The sequence below is a fragment of the Sceloporus occidentalis genome, unplaced genomic scaffold, assembly GCF_023333645.1.
Source record: "Sceloporus occidentalis isolate IW3139 unplaced genomic scaffold, rSceOcc1.0.p SCAF_22, whole genome shotgun sequence".
NCBI classification, from domain to species: domain Eukaryota; kingdom Metazoa; phylum Chordata; class Lepidosauria; order Squamata; family Phrynosomatidae; genus Sceloporus; species Sceloporus occidentalis.
In genome coordinates this window covers 629159-654113 of record NW_028317002.1, presented here as the reverse complement: position 1 = coordinate 654113, position 24955 = coordinate 629159, and the positions used below count along the sequence as shown (strand labels likewise).

Here is a 24955-nt window from a genome sequence, read left to right as displayed (position 1 = left end):
ATGAGACGTGTGAAAACTGAATTATCTCTGGTTACATCAAAGAGAACAAAATGTAAAAATAAAGTCTTACCACTTCTTGTAATAATAGGTCCTGCAGATATAACAGCATTTCCTGATGTACTCTGGGGGGTAAATGTTGTTCTCACAACTGCACCTCTTCTCTCTCTGTTGTGACACGTCTGCAATTGTATTAGATAACAAATAACCAAGAGAAAACACTTAATTTATTTATTTTAAATAATTTATATATGCTTCTATTCCTACAATACAGTCTAATAGTTATGTGTCAGTTTTTAATATCGAAAATGTTAACGATTTTTCATCATTCAAATATATATATATATATATATATATATATATATATATATATATACCTTTTTCCTGAAGGTATGGGTTTATCCAGTCGGTCTTCAAATAAATATTGGATATTTGTGAAAGCACTTTGAATGTCACATGATCAAATAAACAAAATGATATTCAGCTACAGTAATGTATTCCAATGTCATTATGAGACAACTATGTGCTTGACACAACTTACAGGTGTCAAGTAAGGACAGTCTTCTGTTCTACAAAGCTTTGTTACACAGTGCAAGAATACTGTGGACATTTTCTGGTTTTTGTGTTTGACAAATCTGAATACTTCAAAAGAAAATCTCCCCATTTGACTCTTGCCGTTCTCAAAGATTGTTGTCTGTGGGTCTTTGTCACAGCTTTGAAGGAATAAGAAAGAGCACATCATAAAATACACTGATAGCTATAAGTATTCTATAATTATCAAAATGATACATTATAAAAGAAAAATGCTTTCTAAAGGAATATCTTTTCAACTGTCTCCAACAATTTATTAAGAATAATAGAACCATTTGTCTGATCCTTGTGAAATTGTAGGATAATATTACAAATAAATTACACAGATGAAATTATAAAAGAGATTAAGTCTTGATGTTAACGTAGCACCTAGAACACTTTATGAATTACTAAACTTCCAATAATGGGGCAAGCGGGCACACAAAAGTGTTTCTGGATCCAACTTTAGAAGCTGATAATTTAATTTGCGGTTCAACGGCCGGCAACGGGGATAAATAGGTATAGGTATCAAGTGATAAGTCCTGAGTAAATTCTGATTTACTCCTTTATTCAAAGCAAGAACAATAGCACCACACCACAGGTGATAAATAAAACTAGTAGATGAAATTGATACTCTCCTTATCTAGTATATGCAACACTCCTCCAGCACAAAACAAACCTTTAGAAGTTAAGGTGCAAAAATGTGTGGGAAAAATCAAACAAATAACAATAGTGCATTACTGAAATGCCAAAAAGATGTATAGGTGGGAGTGATATTTATCCACTGACAAAATTCCCAGGGTTTTGCTGTTTCAGTATTGCACTATTGTTATTTGTTTGTGTTTCCCCCACGTATTTGTGCCCGAACATCTGAAGATTTGTTTTACTCCTGTATTCATCTAATTTTAGTGTCTGTGTGTGTCTGGGTATTTTGGTGTGGGTGTCTGGATATATTTCTGTGTATGTTAGTGTTTTAGTGTGTGTGTTATTGGGTATGTGTGTGTTAATGTGTCTGCATTGGTTTTTATAAGCATTAGTGTCTGTGTGTCTGAGTATGTTGGTGTGAGTCTGATTATGTTTTTGGGTATGTGTGCATGTTAGCGTGAATGTCTGGCTGTGTCTGGCAGTGTTGAGTCCCTGGTTGCGGTAGTGTATCTGGGTGGGTGTGTAAGTATAAGTCTCTGGTAGAGTGTGTTTGTATGGATTTCTGTGTGCGTGTGTGTTAGTGTCTTGTGTATGTGTGCTACTGTGAGTCTCCAGGTATGTATTAGTGTGAATGTGGGTATGTTAGCATGGATATATTAGTGTGTGGGTATGTTAGTGTTTGTTCCAGATTGCATGTGTTTTAGTGTTGAGCATCTGGTTCTGTTTGTGTAAGTGTGCATGTGATTTGATGTGTCTGGTTGTGTTAGTGTCAGTGTCTGAGTGTGTTAGTGTCTGGTTGTGTTAGTGTGTGCCCCTCCCAAGATCAGTAATAAAGTTACATTTCTACATATGTATTATATTTAGAATATGCCCACATCAAAGCACTTACAAAAACACACTGCAATCATGTTGCAATGCTGCAAAACATTATGGGTGTGACCAGTTCACATTTTCTGAAAAGTCTGTTGCAGTATTTTCTTGTTATCTAACTTGCTCCTTGGGGGGCAAAATCCTGCCAGAGTTTTAGGATTATTCCTCATCAAGTTATTTAACGTTAGCATTAGTTATGTCATTATCTTGGAAAACCATGGGGTTGGTAACCCTTTGAGGATTACATTTTTAGCATATGCTTTATCATGTATTGTGCATCATAGAAAAGAGGCTTATAAGAGTAAACAGAAACCCTGATGTGTCAACACATTAATGTTGTCAGCATCCTAGGTCCACTTTGCCAACCACTTATCACCCTGTGAGGTCAATGTCTTTGAAATTCATCTTTCCTGGCCTGGTTAGAAAGTGATACATAGATCTTTGCTGCCCTATATAATTCAAATGTCATAATAAAGACTGGAGTGGTATCATGTACCAAATAGTACATGGTAACAGTAGGGTCTTCTTCCAGATTTGTAAAAAAGTTTACATTCTTGGACCATCCACAGTTAACTTACTGGAATCAAAATTATTTATGTAACTATGCAGCAACACACACATACATTTCAATACAAAAAGTAACTTATAACAAAGTAAGTTGAGACAGCATCTCATACCTGAGGAAGAGGTCATATCTGATTTCATCATTTGGGTTACCAGAAGGAGTGGTGTAACAGTAGTCCATCAAAACATTCCACCTATATTATTACATTGTATTGTAAGAAGGAAATACTTTTAAGGTGCAAGTACGTGAGCAATATTTTCAATAAACTGGGTAATAATGTAACATGAATTATCCGACAAAAATACAACAAGCAGTTTGTATCTATATATTTAGAAAGTAGTATAATTAATTGCGAATCCATTCAAAGTTGTCGATATATAATAATAATATTATCCTTTATTACCAAAACTAATATAAAAAGAGACTGATGCACATTTAGTAATTAAACCAAATAATAAAGCAACCAATGGATAGGACAATAATCTTATCATGGAAATGCTACAATGAGAAAGGAGTAAGGTCTTAATATGTTTCAATATAATTTAATACTGATGTAAAATTAAGTTAATGCTACTGCCCCTTTAATTAATATATGAAAGAATATATTTATACATTTATTGCAGCAAGAAGGTCTGAGTTGATGCTACATAATACATGGTTAATGTGGAATATCTCCCTGCACTAATTTAACTATGTATTATGAAGGGACTACTTCATGAAAAACTCATCTAGGCTTGCTTTTAGTAAAGTATATCAGGTGTCATGTCAGCCTTTATTACAAATTTCTCGCCATTATTCACCTAGTGAGGGGTTGAGCCCCAAGAAAAGTGGACAAGGACTTGGATGATCCCAACAGAGTGGAGGCTCCAGTATAAATTGGTATATAATAGCCACAGGTAGTGAAGCTCTGTAGAATTGCGGGACACCTGTATAGGTAAACTGTGAGTAGAATTCCTAGGCAGGGAACACAGGCTCTACGGGGGTTATCTGTGGATGGTATCACTGTACTAAAAAGATATCGCTGAACACATATTGGGGTATTGTTTGGCTGTTGCATATACTAGGAGCTTTACATTCATACCTGAAGTACAACATGTACAACACACAAAAAATGACCACCGCAAACAAAGGAGGGTGGTACAATTAGTGCATTGAAAAAGTTGGAATACTACCATTTGAAATACACTGAGATGAAATATGATTTGATCAGGGTAAACTGAATTGGCCGGGCACAAAAAATGTCCCAAATAGGACATGGAGGCTAGATGACCAGATGTCAAAGTTCAAAGTCCCCAAATGTGGAGCTTTACCTCCCAAAACAATCAGACAAACCCATGCATGGGTGACATGACTATACTCGGGAGATGTTGCTGAACACATACTGCGTTGTTTGGCAGTGGCACATACCAGGAGCTATAAATTCATACCTAAAGTATTTTTTGTGAAAAAAAAACACCAACAATTACTACCACAAACTTCAGCAAAGGCTGTTTGTAGGATAAGTGCATGGAAAATGTTAAAATACCAATATTTGAAATACCCTGGGGTGTTTAGTTTTCAAAAAGATATGGTTTGATGGGGTAAAAATTAATTGGCCAGCTTCAAAGATGTCTCAAATACCACATGAGGCAGAAGGACCAAAATTCCAAGTTGAAAAAATTAATTGTGCATGCCCTGAATATGGCCTTTTAGCCCTAAAATAACCTGACAAAAACATGCATGGATAGTATCACTGTACTCTGGAGATGTTGCTGAACATATATTGGGGGATTGTTTGAAAGTGACATATATCAGGAGATGTATATTTATTCTGAAGTACAGTTTATGTAAAACACCCCCACAAAAATAAATGACTACCACAAAGTTTAACAAAGGCTGTTAGTAAAATTAATGCATTGGGGTGTCTAGTTTTCAAAAATATAAGGTTATAATATAAGATGTTCCAAATAGGACATGGGGACATGTTTTATTTTATTATTTTTTATAAGAAATTAGAAAATATGATCAAAAAATTGCATCTAAAGAAAGTCCTTCTGGATCTGAAAAAAACAATTAATAACTTGCGTGGATCCACTAAACGAGAGAGAAGAATATTTTAGCCAGCAACATGAGCAAAGCAATTGTTAAAACAAAAAAAAACAGCCTGGTCCTTAAGGGGTTAAAGTACAAGTCAGCTAACACTATATGCTAGCACTTGCACATGCATGCTAACACCATACACGAACACATCTTTACCAAATTCTGATAGCATATACTCTCACACACGCTAACAACACACAGTAACACACACATGCTAACACAGTGGTGTGAAAAAAGTATTTTCCCCTTTCTGATTTCTTATTTTTTTTTATAGTTGTCACACTTCACCAAACTAATTTTAGTATTAGACAAGGATTACACAAAATGCATTTTTTCAATGACGGTTTTATGTAAAGAAGGAAAAAAGCTATCCAACCCTACCGGGCCCTTTGTAAAAAAGTAATTGCCCCCTTTAATTACTAAATCAGCTAATGAACCAAATGTAATTGATAACTGGGTTCAATAGACCCAGGCATGATTACTGCAAGCCTTGTTGAATCTAAACATCAATTCAATAGAACCTGTGTTTAAAAGTGAAGTAGGCTAAAAGGTCTCAAAAACAGTACATGAAGAAACAATCTAAGAAAATTCAAGAACAGATGAGAAATAAAGTAATTGACATCTATCAGTCTGTAAAGAGGTACAAAGCCATTTCTTTGGCTTTGGGACTCCAGCAAAACATGATGAGAGATATAATCTACAAATGGAGAAAACTTGGAAATCCTTCCCAGGAGTGGCTGGCCTACAAAAAATGTTCCAAGAGAAAATTAATGACTCATCCAGGAGGTCACAAGAACCCAGACTAGCATGTAAAGAACTGAGGGCCTCACTTGCCTCAGCCAGGTTCTATGTCTACAATTACACAATAACAAAGAGTGCAAAAATGGTATCTATGGGAGAGATACAAGGTGAAACCACTCCTGACCAAAAAGAAAACAAAGGCTTTTCTCAAATTTGCCAGAAAACCATCTTAATGACCACTAAGACTTTGGGGATAATATTGGCAGGGCCATCTGGGGGCCCATAGCAGCTGCCTCTTGAGTCCATAGCAACCTTGATCCTTATTGCGTTACATTCAACCTCTCTTGTACCGCCCAGGAGACACAGAGATGATTCTGCTGCGTTCCTGCTTCCCCTGAACGGTACAAGAGAAGTTGCTTGCACCCTGTGTGCGAGCAACACAGCGGTTAGCTGTGATCCCGTGCAGAAGTGTGATAGCACCACAGGCAAATCTGCAGTTAAGGTGGTGGGGTAGGGTGTATAAATAAGTATGTGTGAATAAGTGTCTGAATGAGTATTTGTGGATGAGTATGTGTAACTGAGTGAATAAGTATTTGTGAATGAGTATCTGTGAATAGGTGAAAGATGGCACAGGCAGGCTGATTGGGGCAAAGATGGCACAGGGAGGCTGATTAGCGCAAAGATGGCACAGGGAGCCTGATTTGGGGAAAAGATGGTAGAAGCATGCCCGTTTGGGGGAAAATATGGCATAGACAGGCTGTTTGCAGGCAAAGTTGGCGTAGACATACTGTTTGAGGGCAAAGATGGCACAGAATTGATGTTTGAGGGAAAGTCCTATGCGGTGTCCAATATGGGTATTGGGCAGGTTCTGTGGATGCAATGCGGTGCTGGGGTAAGTCCTATGTGTGCAATCTGGGTGGCAGGGATGGCCTTTGGAGTGTGTCATTTGTGATCTATATCTACAATTTACTTTACCTTCAATGCCGAGTTTGCTTGTTCATTTTTAGCTGATCTATACCTGCAAGGCTATGTTTCATGTGTTAATTATTAATACCTGGAAGCAGAGGGTTTGTATGTCTTATTCAGGTGACCTATTCCTGGAAAGCTGTGTTTTCACATGTTGTTTATTTGATCTATACCTAAACTACATAAGGGGAGAAAAGAGGTGTGGCACTGTGAAGGAGGCGAGAAAGCACCTCCGGGGGTGATGACGGGTAGGGGCACCATAGGGGTATGTAGTTGGTCCCCCTTTTGCAGCTATAACAGCTTCAATTCTTCTGGGAAGGCTTTTCCCAAGATTTTGGTGTGGTTCTGTGGGAATTTTCGCCCATTCATCCAGTAGAGCATTTGTGAGGTCAGGTGTTGATGCCATAAGGCCTGGCTCACAATCTCTGTTCCAGTTGCGGTAGAGGTAGAGAGACATTCTGAGAGACCATGAGAGACAGCTTCCATGTCCCTGTCTCCATACCCCACAGCTCCACTTCTGGTCTTGCATCTTATTCTTCTTCCTTTGTCTTTTCTCTTTTGCTACTCCAAAAAGTATTTGTTCTTCCTCACCTTCTCCATGGACAACGGGACAGGGATATAACCTTCCCGTGTAAAATTACAGAGATTATAGACACACTATCTGCCCCAATTAGATGATTTAGGTAAAGAATCTGCCTGGAAGCTCTTCCATTTTGCTGAAGTTCACTAGGAGGCAAAAGGGTGGAGCTTGCATGCACACCCTCTCTCCTGATCATTCAATCGTGGGAGGTGATGCGCTTGGAATCGCTACCATTTTGCAAAAGTCCGAGGTAGGTCATTCTCCTGTCCCATTGTCCACAGCAAAATGAACAAAGACTCTTTTTGAGCAGCGGACAAAGACAGAAGAACAAGAAGATGTAAGATAAGAAGCAGAGCTGCACGGCAAGGTGACGGGGATACAGAAGAGGAGACGGTAGGGAGACATTCCAAGAGAGCATGAGATAGTATTAATAAGAGTGTGAGACAGCGTGAAACAGTATGAATGATGGTGAATAACAATGAATTTAATTTCTGAATGTAACAAGCCCCACGATTTTTGCCTGAAACAAATGGGCAAAATTGGTTTTGGTCCATTTGCACAAATCTGCTATTTATCTGGCAAACAAATACGAAACTTTAGAACCAAAAATTAAATGTGGTTGGGCAATTAATAGCAAAATTTAGCACCAACAAATTTAAATGAGGATTGAAATTATCTAACAAAAACTTTTAACATATCAGAGTTTTATGACATTATTTATAAGTAGGGGCGTAAGATAAAAATAGGAAAAAAAAAATTCTTAATACCGTCCATCAAGGTTAGTCGCTCTCACTGCTGCATATATTTTGGTTTTCAGTGGCAATCCTGTGCTCGGTACTAGCAATTGTTCTCTGTAGGTTGAATCCTGTAATAATATAGAGTATGTACATAAACATATATAGTTACATTGTAATTTAGGTTGAAAAAACAATATCAACCTTCAAATTTGCTGCTGATCCCAGAAAAGGCAAAAACCCCAAATTAAAGCAATTCTCAAAAGCAGAAAAAATCCGTCCTTAGTTTTACTTTTGCACAGTACTGTACTGTATATAAATGTGATATATTGTATATTTAAATATTTTTATAGGAATTACATGGAAAAAACAGGAAAAAAAACTGACATGATGGTTCATATTAAGATATACTTTCCTAACTTTTTTGCCATAGCAAAACAAGAAATACACAGGAACTTGAATATTAAATGTAAGTAATACAAAAGTGCCAACTTAAATACTTAAGTAACTGATCAAGTCACTAAGTAACTTAAGTAATACATAAGGTCCCACTCTTACCATCCTATGCTCATTCTGTGATTGTATATATATATATATATATATATATATATATATGTGTGTGTTCAGTATTAGTGAGACTTAATTTATGTTATTATCATTTGCATTTATGTTACCTTAATACTAATTTTGTTTTGTTTTCCCACAATTTAATCTATATTTTCAAATATGCAAATATACTCCCAGCCGCCTTCTTTATTCCTCGAATGACTTGTGTTTTACTTTTACCATTATCACCTCTTCCCACTTCCATATTCAGGATTTTGCATGTGGTGTACAAATTCTGGAATTCCCTACCCCATTTTGTCAGACTTTCTACTTCTTACTCTAATTATAAAAGCTCTCTAAAAACCCACTGATTCTGCGAAGCATACAACCTCCCCTCCTAATACCCCCAACCAGCATGCCAAAAAACATCCGCTATCTCCATTCGCAAGATCAATACAGTTCTCCAAATTGCTCTTCAACAAATGTATTCCCACCCAGTCTTCTCCTACTTTCTTCCTTCCTTCTCAACCACCAAAAACATTGTATGCTTCTTCTTCTTTTGTACCAGTATGTTTAACTTCTGTTATTAATATTTAAATTGTCACTATTGTGAAAGAAAACTATTGTTTACACTACTGCAACAGCGCTACGGAATCTCCTAGCACTATCTATCTGTATATGTGTGTGTGTAAAGTAGTAAGAAAGTATAGCATAGCACTTACCTTCTGCTATTATTAAAATCTAGTCTTTCTGCCACTACACTTGTACTAGCATATAATAGACTGTCATATTCTATTAATTTATCAAATACCAACAAACTTTCCTTGTTTGTTATACTCAATATAGGTTGTTTGTTAAGCAAACAGCTCACATAAAAGCTGTTCATTTGAAAACAATTTTTAGAAGCCATTTCTAAGTAAATTACCAAAAATATATCTAAACAAAAACGTGTTGTCATAACAATATTTGTAAATTGTTTGACATATACATACATAGCGTTCGGTGCCTCCAATTTTTACGCATCCATTATGGTTAAGTCTACATGTAATTCAGTTAACAATGCACATAAAACTTTTTAAATTTCCAAAACATTTTCTATTGAGTAGTGTGTGAGAGAGCGTTACAAAAATACTGATATTTCTAAAGTATATTTTTTTGCAATGTTCTCTAGAGTGGACTTGGACCCAGCTTTCTGGGGATTCTTGCTACATGTGTTTTTTCTGTTTTGTTTTTTCTTTGTTTTGTTTTGTGTTTTTTATCTTCCAGGCTGAAGAGAACTCAGGAGTACTGAAGGAATCTAGGGCCTCCTGAGAAAGTAATGATTTTGAATGTTGTAATAGGAAAGAGTCATACTGATCCAAGTTCTGCCACAGCTAGTCCTAGATAAATTAGTCCTACAGGGAATAGACTGCACACTATGAGATTCTTGGTAGACAGTTAAACAGATATGGGAAGATTTTGATATAAGGGTCAATAGAAAATTGAACATTTTAGAAACTCCCATTCATGTTCATAAATTAATCAATGATCAATTCTAAAACCTTTTTTTCTCTAAAAATCCCTTTTGAGTAATAAAATTCTGAGAAATTCATGATATTTTATTCTCTTACTACTCACATGTAAATGGTGCTTGCCAAATATAAGAGATAATCAAAGCAAACATACTATGTTATACTTACATTATAGAGGAGTAAATTCAGAGTGCTGATAAACGTACCATTGCCATCTCGAACAGAAATAGCAGCTGAAGATCTGATAAATTAGAAATAATGTTGTTTTACAAGATTCTATTCAATTCTATATACTTGACATTTGTCTGTTTATAGTGGTCTGATCTAGACTTCATTCAAATTCGTACACATTTTATTTTTAATGAAATTTGGCAATTTGTATGTATGCCTGAAAAGGAAGAGGGACCCCAACAAAACAAATGAAAATTAAGCTCATTCTCACTCAAATCTCACTCCCTCTCTTTCAAACTCTCTCCTTCTCTTACACTCTCTCACAGAGAGACGCTCTGAACCGGTCTGTGGAGAAAGTAGGGAGATATTGAGAGATAGCATGAGAGAGTAAATGAGAGTGTAAGAGAGTGAATTAGAGCGTGAGAGAGCATAAGAGACAGAGCGACTCTCACAGAGAGTGTGAGAGAGTGTAAGTGAAGTTGAGTAAGGAATTTTGTTTCTCAATGGAAAAAGTGCTTCGAATTTCAGCGGCACAAAAAGGGCAAAATTAATTTTTAGTCTATTCTGAAAAACTAATAAACCAAAAACAAAATGAAAAATGTCTCAGAATAATTTTTCGTCCATGTGCACAAGTCTAGTCTGATCTATTTAAAGATTACATACAGATTCAGATTTTCCAGTTGCCAACTTTCCAAGTGGCCAAAGACAATTATTATTTCATAATTTTTTCTGGAGAATAGTCATTGAAACGGGATACCTAATATGAAGTCTTATACATTGTAATTGTTGGTTAGGGCCAATAATATTGATGCGTAAGTTATCAGTGGCGTCGGCAGGGGGGGCCCAGAGGGGGCCATGCCCCCCCCTACATTATGCTGTGCCCCCCAGTGTGCCCCCCCAATTGAAACGCTATACCACCATGAGTCCATGACCCGGCCCACCGCCGGGAAACCGGGACATTTCCCGGTGTGCTGGCACATTGAGCTGAAATTGCAGCCGATGCGGCTGACAATTTCAAAGCGGCTGTAAAACCAAAGCGGTTTTACAGCCACTTTGAAACTGTCAGCCGCCGGCCGCTTAATGGCTTGCCGGCATGCCGATCATTGAGGCTCTTCGTCCCGCCCCTTTGAAGATGCACCGTGATGCTCAAGGGGGCGGGCACTTACGGAACAGATGCTCTGTGACAGGGAGCACGCGGTAGAAGAGCAAGAGCAGCGGTGTTAAGGCGGAAAAACGAAGACCTTCAAAAAAGTAATTATTTCATTTAAAGAAATAGTTGAGTTGATAATCAGAAGGGACTTCAAATGTCATTTCAATTTAGAAGGAGAACCCCCATTAAATACGTTTGGGTATTTTATTAAAAATGCCGTTATTTAAGATTTGTGTTATTTGCTCTAAGAGTACTAACTTATACCTACAGTTCTCCAGATCTCACTGGAGGAGGCACATTAACAAAAGCTTCACTGAAGGAGGGACATTAACAAGGGGGGGGGCTGCCTTGGGAAAATTAAATACAAAAAGATGGTGGCTGGCAGGCTGGGGACATAATTACACATCGGGGGGGTTAATACACATTTGTATGGGGGCCATTATAATAACCATTACAAGGGGTTGGTGCATCAATACACAAGGGAGGGGGGCAGGCTGGCGGCATCAAATAAATCAATACACAAGGGAGGGGGGCTGGCTGGGGGCATCAAATAAATCAATACACAAGGGAGCGGGGCTGGCTGGTGGCATCAAATAAATCAATACACAAGGGAGGGGGGCTGACTGGGGGCATCAAATAAATCAATACACAAGGGAGGAGGGCTGACTGGGGGCATCACATAAATCAATACACAAGGGTGTATAGCAAAAATGCACAAAGGAGGGTGGCTGGGGGGGCACAAATACACAAGGGGCAATACACACAAACAACAAAGCAATGTGGAAAGCATTTTTATACTAGTAGTAGTATATAATTAATAATTTTAGTAGGTTATCCCATCCTGATGTGGGGGTCCATGTGGCAGCAGAGCCTGCCCTGGGGTATGTATTTGGGTGTCAGTGTGGCAGACCCTGTCCTGATATGTGTTTGGTCATCTGTTTCCTGGCACTTTACTTGCTGTAGAGGGTTAAATAGAACTTTGTAATTTTTATTTATCCGGATTTTGTGGTCACTTCAGAGGACAAAACTTTCTAGGCCTAGAAATCAGTGAGAGGAAAAGTAAAGGTATTGTGTTATTTACTCTTATTTCAATCTGGATATATTATTAAAAAGGAAACGTAGATGTTGGTTCAGAGTTTGTGAAACTCAATTCTTGATTTCATTATACAGGATGACCAAGTGGTATTTAGCTTAGTTATATGCAGCTATACGCATTTTGTTATCTGTGATGAGGTGTTCATTTGGTGACGCAGTGCTAAGATGGTTGTGTTGCATTAATGGCTAAAAGTTTTGTTGAAGTTTCATATTTCGTTTTCAAGAATATTGTTAAGAATAAGGCTATCACTGTTTTGTTGCACTGAATAAAACTGGACTTTTTCATCTAAAAATGTTTGCAGTAGCAAATGTTTGATTCCATTATGTCTAATCTTAATTTATTTGGGCCTTTTAACTTTTTTTGATTTCTGGGATTTTAATAATGTGATAAAAAAGAATGATTTATAGTTGTTTGGATGTCAAATAGTGTGTAAACTTCTGTTGATCTGTATCGGCTAAGTTTCCATACATTATTTATGTATACATGCAAATACAGGGTTTTTTTTGTCTAATTCAGTTGCATGTGCTGTTTCCATGTGTTGTTTTTTTGATCTATACCTGAACTACAGGGTGTAAGTAAAAGAGCGGTATGTTTTAGTGAATGAGGGGACAAAGGGACTCTGGGGATGATTACAGGGGTCTAATATTAATATATATTGGCTGCAGGGGCTAATATTAATATATATCGGAAGCCGGGACTAATAATATATACCGGCAGCAGGGTCTAATATTAATATATATCAGCAGCAAGAGCTAATATTAATATATATCGAAAGCAGGGGCTAATATTTATATATATATATATATATATATAACATCCAAAAATAGTTACCGGCACTCCAGGGACTTCTTTAAATAATCACTCCAGAAACTGCAGTTTCCTAATCAACGTTTCAGTCTGTTTATTAGACTTTCATCAGGACCAATTAATTTTGGACTTTGTATGTATATATATATATATATATATATATATATATATATATTGGCAGCAGGAGCTAATATTAACATATATTGGCAGCAGGAGTTAATATTAATATTTATTGGCAGCAGGGTCTAATATTTATATTCATATTGGCAGCAGGGTCTAATAATATATATCGGCAGTAGGGGCTAATATTAATATATGTTGGCAGCAGGGTATAATTTTTATGTATATCGGCAGCAGGGTATAATATAAGTATGTATCCACAGCAGGGGCTAATATTAATATATATCCACAGCAGGGGTTAATATTAATATATATCGGAAGCAGGGTGTAATATTTATATATATATTGTCAGCAGGGGCTAATATTAAAGAATGAAAAATAACTGTCACTTAGCTGTTATTATGAAATCATATTTCAATCACGGTTTTTACTTCAAAGAGATAAGTGCATATTATGTAGTTAAAAATGGACGTCTAACGTGTGTGTATATATATATATATATATATATATATATAGTGTATATGTACCGTTTTATAATTGGCCCCCCTACTTTGGTCCCTGGCCCCCATGTGCCCCCCCAGAGCCGGCCTTAGGCGTTGTGGCGCCCTGTGCGGACTACTCCTCTGGCGCCCCCCTCACTGCCCCTTCAAACTACCCCCCCATGCCCCTCAAACTACCCCTCCCCTCTGCCCCTTCAAACTACCCCCCCTGTCCATTCAAACTACACCCCCCCTGTCCCTTCAAACTACACCCCCCCTGCCCCTTCAAACTACACCCCCCCCTCTGCCCCTTCAAACTACACCCTTCAAACTACACACCCCCCCCCACTTACCTTGTTGCCGGAGTCCTGCGGTGAGAGCGGGAGGCATCCGTCTTCTCTCTCTGCCGCGGTGCCGGCATTTCATGTTGAGAGCCGGAATAGTCCGGCGCTCAACATGAGATGCCGGCACAGCGACGGAGTCACGGAGAGTAAGGGGCGCCGAGCGGTTGCCGAGAACTTCACGAGCAACCGCTCGGCGCCCCTGACCGGGACTTAGATTTAAGCATCATTTTTTTTTTAAACTTTATTTAACATGAATGATGTTAAATAAAGTTTTAAAAAAAACACAAAAAAAAACAAAACGATGCTTTAATCTAAGTCCCAGTCAGGCGCCCCTGCAACCATGGCGCCCTGTGCGGTCGCACAGGTCGCACACCCCTAAGGCCGGCCCTGTGCCCCCCCCTAAATATGAAAGCTGGAGACGCCACTGTAAGTTATGTCTTTAGGTTTTAGGAAATATATAGGGAACACATAAGAGATAATCAGTCAGTGTATGTAAAATTTTTCTATAATGGCACATAAAATGTAAATGTCCCTGATTGGGTAGCTCCTGTTCCAGTTGCTATTACATTAACCCCTTAATGACAATTGCCGGTCCTGGCACGACACGGAAAAGCATATGCTTTACGACAATTGACGTGCCAGGACCGGCACGTCTTTAAACGGGTGCAGAAAGCGATCTGTTTTCGCTTTCTGCACCCAAAAAACGTTGCTGAATGCCTCGACCTCGAGGCATTCAGCAACGCCGCGATCGGAACGAAGGGGCCATCTCTGGCCCCTCCACGGGGCGTCAACATCCGCCATACTTTGTATGGCGGCGGACGCCCGTTTTAAAAGCGTGTCGATCAGGAGGCATCCAGCGACACCAAACACTTACCTCTGGATGGGCTGTGACCGCTCCAGAGAGCGGTCACAGCCGCAGCTGCCGATGATCTTCGCCATCAAGCAAGATGGCCGCTGCCCTGTAACAGGAACCAACAAATTTTAAAAGTTCGCTAGATTGTCCAGACCATCTAGAGAACTTTGGCTCCACTTGCAGGTTGAATACAGGTACTGCATTCACCATGCAAGTCAATGGAACCCAGCTTTCTAATCACAGTGTGATTAGTAAAAATAAATTAAAAAATAAAATAAAATTAATAATAATTAGAAAAAAAAATAGTAAAAAACTAGTAAAATGTAAAAATCATTTCCCACTGATGTCACTATCAGGGGAACCTCCAAGTTGAAAAAAAATGTTAAAATTTTTTTTTTTAAAAAGACAAAAAAAATATATATATATATAAAAAATATATTTTTGTGAGCAAGTCCTAAAATTAGCATATTAGCTTAAAACAATTCTCGCATGGAAAGAGTTAAAATACTGGCATATTAAATGCCCGTGGGGTGTCTACTTTTAAAAAAGGTATGATTTGATGGGGTAAATTGAATTGGCCAGGTTCAACAACGTCCCAATTAACACCGGGGGAAGGATGGCCACACACCTAATTTCCAATTAGAAAAATGCACACGTACCAAATGTGGCCTTTTAGTTCCCACAAAAATGACACACCCATGCTTGTGGGATATCACTGTACTCAGGAGATGTTGCTGAACACATTATGGGGTGTCGTGTGACAGCGGCATATACCAGGAGCTGTAAATTCATACATAAAGTAGGTGTGTGTGGGAAAAATACACACACAAAAATACTACTGCAAACTTTGAAAACATGCTGGTGGTAAAATGTGTGCATGCAAAGAGTTAAAATACCAGCATTTAAAATACCCTGTGGTGTCTAGTTTTGAAAAATATATGGTTTTGTTGGGCACACTGAAATGGCCCGGCTCAAAGATGTACCAAATAGGGCATGGGCAGTGGATCCCCAAATGCCAAAGTTCAACATTGAAAAATGCGCATGCCCCAAATGTGGCCCTTTTGCCCCCAAACGGCCAGGCAAAATCATTCATGTGAGGTATCGCTGTACTCAGGAGATGTTGCTGAACACATATTGGGGTGTTTTGTGATAGTGACATATACGAGAACTTTTTAATTCATACCTGAAGTAAAATGTGTGTGGAAAACCAAATGCAAAAAAATGACTACCACAAAGTTTGACAAAGACTGGTGGTAGATATGGTGCATGGAAAGAGTTAAAATACTAGCATTTGAAATACCCTGGGGTGTCTAGTTTTCAAAAATATATGGGTTTATTGGGCACACTGAAATGGCCCGACTCAAAGATGTACCAAATAGGGCATAGGCAGTGGATCCCCAAATGCCAAAGTTCAACATTGAAAAATGCGCATGCCCCAAATGTGGCCCTTTTGCCCCCAAACAGCCAGGCAAAATCATTCATGTGAGGTATCGCTGTACTCAGGAGATGTTGCTGAACACATATTGGGGTGTTTTGTGATAGTGACATAAACGAGAACCTTTTAATTCATACCTGAAGTAAAATGTGTGTGAAAAAACAAATGCAAAAAAATGACTACCACAAAGTTTGACAAAAACTGGTGGTAGATATGGTGCATGGAAATAGTTAAAATACTAGCATTTGGAATACCCTGGGCTGTCTAGTTTTCAAAAATATATGATTTTATGGGGTAAATTGCATTGGCCGGGTTCAAAGATACCCGAAATGGCACATGGGGGGAAGAATTACCAGATTTGGAAAAAATGGCTTTGAAATAGCAAAACGCTACTTGTACTTATTGCCCCATAATGGGTAGAAAAAAGCAAAAAAACATAAAAACATTGGGTATTTCTAAACTCAGGACAAATAGTAGAATCCATATAGCAGGTTTTTTCATTACCTTTTATAGATGAGTAAAAGATTTTTCAACTAAAAGTTAGAAACAGTCATTTTTTTCTAAATTTTTCACCATATTTTATACTTTTTTTAGTAGTAAATAATAAGATACAATCAAAACAATGTCATCTAAAGAAAGCCCTTCTTGTCCTGAAAAAAACAATATCTAATGTGTGTGGGTTCAGTAAACGGGAAAGAAGAAAATTACAGCTAAACACAAGCAGCGCAGAAATGTTAAAAAGGCCATTGTCACGAAGGGTACAAAAAGTAAAATCAGCCTTTGTCACGAAAGGGGTTAAAAAAAGTTATGTTTATGTTTGTAAACACACGTGCAGCATTTTTAAACATATTCTCCATATTTTCTGCTACGAAGATGCTGTTTCCAAGGTTTGCAACTCATTCCTCCTAAATGGTTACGTGGCTGCTTATTTTGCATTTTGAATGTTTGTAGCAAAGTTAATGGTTCATTGTACCCAAAAGTCATGCAGGTTAAATGCTTGTGTTTCATATATTGCAAACAGATTGCACAGCATTTTAGATCTTGAGAATCATTGTGGGACCAGTCTGATAAGGTGATGGATATATCTAGGAACTTTCTAGATAACCCTGACAAATTTACATATTAAGGTCAGAAGGGGGAATCTCTAATAATGGAACTCAAAAAGACCATGAACTATCAAGAAGTAAAATATCTAATTATGGTCCCACTAAAAATCCTGGCATGTTATAAACTAAAAGTATTCTGAATTAAATCAGAAGCTATAAGTATGACTTAATAGGAGGTAATGTTCAGGTCGGAGAGGTAATGAATGGTTTCAACAATCAATATTTAGCCAGCTTCAGACATTAAAGCATTGATTGCTTTTCCCTCACATGGAATTAACATACATATGCTACTGATCTTTATATTTATTTGTTAAATATATGATCTATGTGTTTCTATGATGGCATGTGACACATAACATGACTCATATGATTAGATTACTTTTGGCAATCTAAATACATCTACACAGCCAGGTGCATGCACAATTCACCAAATGTTTTCCATACTATATTTTCTTAGTTTTAAAACACATAAATAGCTATTTGTATAGGAATGGCAACAATCTTCCTATATTGTAGTACAATTTTTTAAATTTTTATTTTTTGGTTACATTCTTTGCTTCTTACCTTTCTGATATGCACATTAACAGTTGTAAGCAATTCATACTTACGATGCTAGCTGGGTGTTGTTTACCAAGTACTCCAGTGGATAGCTGCAACTAAACTTATATAGCAGTCCAGGCAGGTAACTAATAATTGTTGGAGGATCCGGTGTATCTATGTATCCAGATATGTTGCCTATTTGTACCATTGAAGCATCCCCATATACATTAACTCCTGGTACTGTGGATACCTATCAGTTTCCACAAAAAAACATATAATTATATTAACATTATATTAACACAATACATACATAAAAGTAGACCAATATATAGTTTCCCTATCACATGGAGCCAATTATAGAAATATGGACCTGGAATTGGATGGCAGATAAAAACCATTTGGACCATATTGTCTACTGTTACCTCCTATAAAGGCCCAAACACCACTCAGTCCTTCGTCTTAGATTCTGTTGAATGTTTTTGTTGAGGTACTAAAATTAAGGTGCTATTGTTGTCCGAATTACATGTAAGGAAAAACTGTGCAGCTCCATAGTTTTGAGTGCTGTAGAACCAGGGTAGACATAAAACCTGAAGTGTGTTTGAATAACTCCTGTTTGAAAGGTTTGTTGAATGTATGTAGATAATTGATCATTATATTTTGTATCACTTAATTATTGTGCTTGAGTCAAAGAACATGGATTTTATTATACTTTACTTTATTTTACTTATTTTTACTTATTGCAATTGGTTTCTGCTTACCACTAAACTATTTCCACATGATTCCAAGGTGCTCAGGTTGATGGTGAAAATAACCACAGCAGGAAAGGTGTTATTGTTAATAAAGCCCCTGCAATGGGCATCTCCATGTTTTCCATTAAGTGATAGATCTGTTTCTGAATAACCAGAAAAAAGAACTGTGCAAAAGTTTATCTTCATGGTGATTGTCTGTACTCCACAGTAGACGCTGATGTCTCTTTCTGCTGAAAGTTATACATAAAATGAAGAGCTGTAACATTCTGAAAATTGTATTCACTTAATGGAATATTTTATGCAAAGCACTATGCACACATATTATATGGAGAATCTCAAATTGGTCATGAGCTCTTGAACATTTGATCATTAAAAATAATCATGTGTTGATATAAGTCACAAGCATACTTCATAAAGAATGTGATTGTTACTATGATTTATTTCTACTCTTGATCTCAGCAGAAAATGGATATAAACATGCTTGGTAAACTCCAGGATCCATGAAATAAATAGAAAAGAATATGTAACTCAGGTTTTTAAATATATATCAAAGTACCGATGTTATTTTCTATAACCTATTATTTACCTTGTGTCTTTCGTTCTAACAAGCCAAGTCTGTTCTTCCTGCAGAACTTTGTATATGGCTTGCACTCATTTTCTTTGCATTGATTTATAAACCATAAAAGACCATCACAAAATACAAACCATTTTACATATTATAATACTGTGTACACACACATGCAGTATCTCAGAAAAGTGAGTACACCCAGAGGCGTATCTAGGGTATGGCACCTATGGCTCCTGCCATAGGTGCCATTTGAAAGGGGCGCCAGTGAGCGGCTTTCAAACGCTGTCTTTTTTTTTTTTTTTTTGATGCGGAGGAGAGAGAGGGGCGCCTAGCAACCGCTCGGCGTCCCTCATTCTCCCCCACGAGGCCTCTCCCTCCATCCCGGTGTCGGCACCAGCGAGCGGCTTTTAAACGCCGTCTTTTTTTTTGTTGTTGTTGATGCGGAGGAGAGAGAGGGGCGCCTAGCAACCGCTCGGCGCCCCTCATTCTCCTCCACGAGGCCTCTGCCTCCGTCCCGGTGCCGGCACCAGCGAGCGGCTTTTAAACACTGTCTTTTTTTTTGGATGCGGAGGAGAGAGAGGGGCGCCGAGCAACCCTCGCATCCCAAAAAAAAAAAAAGACAGCGTTTAAAAGCCGCTCGCTGGTGCCCGCTGCTTCAGTGCTGAGCACCGAAATATGACGTCATATTAAGGCGCTCAGCAGTGAAGCAGCGGGCACCGCGGCAGTGCAAGAAGGCAGAAGCCTCGTGCTCCCGTCGCTGGACCTCAAGGTGAGAACTACAAAGGGGGAGAGGGGTTAGAGAGTGATAAGGGAGGGAGAGGGATTAGGGAGTGATAAGAGAGGGAGAGGGGTTAGGGGCGCAATTTCAGTGCTTGCCATAGGCGCTATTTTCGGTAGATACGCCTCTGAGTACACCCCTCACATTTTTGTAAATATTTTATTATATTTTTTCATGTGACAACACTGAAGAAATGAGGCTCTACTACAATGTAAAGTAGTTAGTGTACACCGGAGGTGCCGGCAGCTGCTGTTGAACGTCTGTGCGATACGCGTAGACAACCTCCGCTGCCGACAATTCCGCCGGGGCTTCTATGGTTATATCACGCCGGTGCTCCACCATAGAAGCCCTGGCAGAAGTGTTGGCAGCGGAGGTTGTCTAAGCGCATTGCGCAGACGTCCACAGCTGCCGGAGAAGAGGATCCAGGTCCACTGCAGTGCTGCAGGGGATCTGGCTCCTAACCCTGGTGCTTACCCGCAGCAGGGATAAATGAAAACGAAAAAAAACACCTGCCTGGCCGCACCCCCACTTTAAAGACCTCAAGTGGGGGGGGGGGGAGTGCAGCCTATATTCGGGCCAATACAGTATATATATATATATATATATATATATTTATATATATATATTTAATGCTTTCACAGACAAGCTATTTCCTATGTTCTGCCAGTTTCTCAACTTAATTGCTATATTTTGTTAGTCCAAGCTGAATCTACACTTTCATATCAGACTTCATTGATGAAAAGCCCAGAGCAATTTGAAATGTAGAGTTCAAACACTTGCATATATTAAATACATATATAAGCAAATTTCACTCAGGGCTTAATTAAACTTGTTTAACAACTTAAAAAATAGCAGAACGAAATATTGATGAAAAAAGAGAAAGTGCCATGGATGAAAATGTAACTTTCTTTTTATTGGCTCTGCAAGTTACACTGGCGTATTTTGCAATTTGCGGTTTAGTTTAAATATTAACCAGATTAACACAGAGGAAGTTAGTACCCTTAGTTAGGAAGAATACATAATATATATAAATTATATAGATGTTCAGTGCCAGATGTAATTGGTTTATCCACAAGCATCAACATGTTTGAATATTCAATGCAGTGCTGGATTATGACAGAGAATTGCTATTTTAAATGATAAGATTAAATTGCACTCTAATATATTTAAATAGTAATCAATTAATAAGCTAGTGTGCTCTGACGCCCACATATATAGTACATTTACCAATCTGCTATATTTATTAGTATTGTAGGGGTTAGCTATCAAATGAATTACCATTATTGTATTGTCTATTTCAGGGTCTGGAAACTGTGCCATTGGTATTGCTTACATAAACTGCTGTCCCACTATTCTTCTGATTTATTTACTAAACATTGAGATATAGTGAGATGAAAAATTTCCCAAACCATACCAACTATTCATTATTGCAGAATAAACTCATTGGTATGAATGCACAGAGATTAGTTAGTTAGAGAACTAAAAAATATGTATTCTGGTACATGTTGTCAACAGATTTGCCAAAACAAGTACCTCTTAAATACCAAATAAGAGAGTTAAATAAGTTAATACTATTAGCAAAACAATAAACTCCACACAGCCATCATTACTAGAGCATACTATTTCAATTAAGAACAACTTTGTATGCTGATTAATCTATACAGTTTAACATGTTTCACATCAATTAATATTGCTTTGGGTAACAATAATTAACAATGAATCTATAATGACACAGTACGATTATTTAAAACATAATTAATTATAAATTACATATATCCCCCTAAGGATTACTGTACATAAAGATGCAAAATCAGCTGGTGTTAGTTTCTCTTTGTTACATTTTCTTTTCTGACAGATCTTACACTCATTTAGCACTTGGTATCTGCATATGCAGATTTAAGAGGTATATATGTACTGTATTTGCTCAAATATAAGACAAAGTTTTTTCAGACTAAGATCCAGATCCCCCGGAGTGCTTCAGGGAAACTGGGTCCTCCTCTCTGGCAGCCAGTGAATGTCTGCACAATGCGTTGCTGCCCGGCACTTCTGCCGGGGCTTCTATGACGGAGCATAACATGACTTTCCGGTGCTCCAACATAGAAGCCCCGGCAGAAGTTCTGGGCAGCAAGGAGGATGTCTGCGCACATCACACAGATGTTCACTGGCTGCCAGAGAGGAGGATCCCCTGTAGCACAGGGATATGAAGTGCATGTTTAATTGCTGCCAGAATGGCCGATAAAACCGCAATGGAAGGCCATCTGGGCCCGGGGCCTTCCCTGCCTTCATAGATTTTATCGCAGCCAACACCTGTGATTGGCCTCTCCAAATCCTCAGACTGATCAGTGGAGAGTGAGGCTTGGAGATGTGTCCTCAGGTAGTCTCGAATCAAGTTACTGTAACACTATTAAAAAAACCAAGATTAACATGTAGTTCTTACCTGGGAATCTGCTGTGTTGATTGGCATCACAATTGTATCCATTAAACTGCGTGCCCACTTTTAACACATAAACTGCCAACAGCAATAAAAACCATACTGATTCCATGGCCAAGCCTGCAAATTAAAAAATAAGGGGAAGAAATTATAAAGTTTTTCAGTAATTCTCAACATGGCTATTTTAACCCTTTATTGCTAAATATTGCTAACATATTGACTCAGTGTAACATATTTTCTTTAGATGTAAAATGTTCAAATGAGTATGAAGCAGTTTTCATGTTCAATTGTTTAAATACTGAATTATGTGGTAGATAAACTTTTGTCCTCAAATTTAGGTTGAAATGGCCCAGCAAAATAGTAAAATGAAAACGACAATGCTTGGCCTGGACTACTTGTTCTCTTCTACAAATATTGTCTAGAGATATGTAAAACCTCTAAAAACTTTTGAGCCAAGCATATAAAACTTCATATTTGTGTGGGGTCAAGAGAAGATGTGAGGATGCTTCAAATATTTAAGATTAAATATCACTGTACGTGTTTTAGCAAGAGAGGTCCATACATCCTTCAGCACATTCCTTTCTTCTGTTTTTTAATGCCAGTTTGTCCGCACTGACATTGCTAGAAAAAATGTTCAGCGACAGAGTTCCTATAAACTCTAGACTCTGTTGTCATCAAAGTGGCTGAGATCTTGAAAAAAAAAAAAAATTCCATAAAAATAATCAAACTAAATAAAAATAAAATGTGAATAAAAATGAAAAAAAAACAGTGACATCACAAGGGGAACCATTTGGTTACAAGACAGATCTCTGAAGTCTATAAAGACCCCAAAGATATACTACATAAAAAAGTGTAAAACCAAAATAATAATAATAATAATGTGAAAAAATTTTAAAATTGGTCCCCAAATACCTTTTACATCTTCAACTAAAAATATAAATTAAAAAACCCACTCTTGTCCCCTGACAGTTTAACAATAACGAAAAATTGTGTTGTATGTAAAGGGATTGTGTTGGATCTATAGTATTTCATTTAACATAAATAATGATATTTAATAATAAATAATAATAATAAGAAAATATAAATGGTATGGGTACATGGATGCATATAACATAATAAAAGAGAAATTGTGATTGAACAGGAACAAGAATACAAGTATTTGTAATAGCTATATCCAAGAAATATCAGCACGATTTTGGCTGCTTTCTTGCTGTTTTGATGTCATCTGCATGGGACCCTAACACAATTAATAATATGCAGAACTCAATAATAATCTTCAGTAATCAGGGATTTGTCATACATTTTGATTTGGTAGAATGTGTGACTCTTGTCAGATCTTAACCAGAGATAGTCTATTAACATGGAGTTGTCAAACTTAACTCAAAAGTGCATAGAGAATTTAGGTTACCTAGAGAATCCATTCTTTCACAGTTTGGATCAATTTGCTAAAAAAAAGAAAACCAGGGTCTTGACTTCTAAGTGTTCTAAGTTTTGGGGTGCCTCTGGTGCAAGGTATATTTTATAGAACACATTTGCTTGAGCTGAAATGTCAACAAAGCAAACTTGTTGAGGAAAATGTCAAGACGTTATTTTTGAGTGAATGACATTTTACTGTTCTAGAATTCCTTTGGTATATATTGGCTGTACAATATTTCAGAAAGTGTGATTGCTTTTAGTTTAACTGTTTATGCTAACTTAATAAACAATAGCATACTAAGCTCCAGGATTTTGAAAAACACTCCAGTGGGAATTACTGCAGAACCTTTATGACCCAAATGTCTGCAGGAGCTTGTGGGGTTTGTTTTAGTAGGAATTTCCACAGGTGCTACTTTCTGCCATTTTCAGATAGGGTCTTTAAGTAAGACCACCAAAAAAATGGACAAGAAATATGAGGAATTAAGGTGACAGTATCTACAGTATGTTATACAAGTTTTTAAATAGCAGTTGGAGACCAGCACTAAGATAATTATGCCTAGCCATGATAAGAAATTGACTTCTAAAACAGCTTCTAAAATAGACTTCAGCAACTTTACTGACCTCCCCCGGGTTAGCCCCCCCATATTAAGAATTTTTACAAAAGATCATTGCATTTGTTAGATCTTTGTTAGATCAGGTTTGATCAACTGTTTTTTTTGTTAGATCTACTCTAAAATAGGCAATATTAACAATCTTTTTCAGGGGGGGCTAACCCGTAGCCAGCCCCCCCTCAACAAAAATTTCAACAAAATGTTACTGATTATGATAGCTCTGCGTTAGATCAGGTTTGATCAGACAACATTTTTGTTACATCTAGTCTAATTACTGAGATATTACATATTTAATGAGGGGGGCTGGCCCCCCCTCAACTGAAATTTGGAAAAAAAAATATGGATTTTGGTAGATATTCGTTAGATCTGGTTAGATCAACAGTTTTTTTCGTTAGATCTATCATGCAGGAGGCGGTATTCACAATCCTATTTTGTGTGCGGGGGGATGGGTATGCATACGAGTTGGCCCCCCTCAACTGAAATTTGGATATTTTTTT

General features: G+C 37.6%; 1 protein-coding gene across 2 annotated transcripts in view; it reads right to left on the bottom strand.

Moving 5' to 3' along the window:
* LOC149300875 (zona pellucida-like domain-containing protein 1) overlaps positions 1–22543 on the bottom strand; it is a 28746-nt gene extending 6203 nt beyond the window's left edge. For both annotated transcript variants that reach the window (XM_089484677.1, XM_089484676.1), the window contains exons 1-8: positions 22438–22543; positions 18664–18884; positions 17974–18155; positions 9973–10045; positions 7781–7878; positions 2760–2840; positions 539–710; positions 71–179 (exon numbers count right to left, since the gene is read on the bottom strand). In XM_089484677.1, coding sequence (XP_089340803.1) covers positions 71–179; positions 539–710; positions 2760–2840; positions 7781–7878; positions 9973–10045; positions 17974–18155; positions 18664–18884; positions 22438–22543 — 1042 coding nt within the window. The remainder of the gene's footprint in view (positions 1–70; positions 180–538; positions 711–2759; positions 2841–7780; positions 7879–9972; positions 10046–17973; positions 18156–18663; positions 18885–22437) is intronic.
* Positions 22544–24955: the final 2412 nt, after the last annotated feature.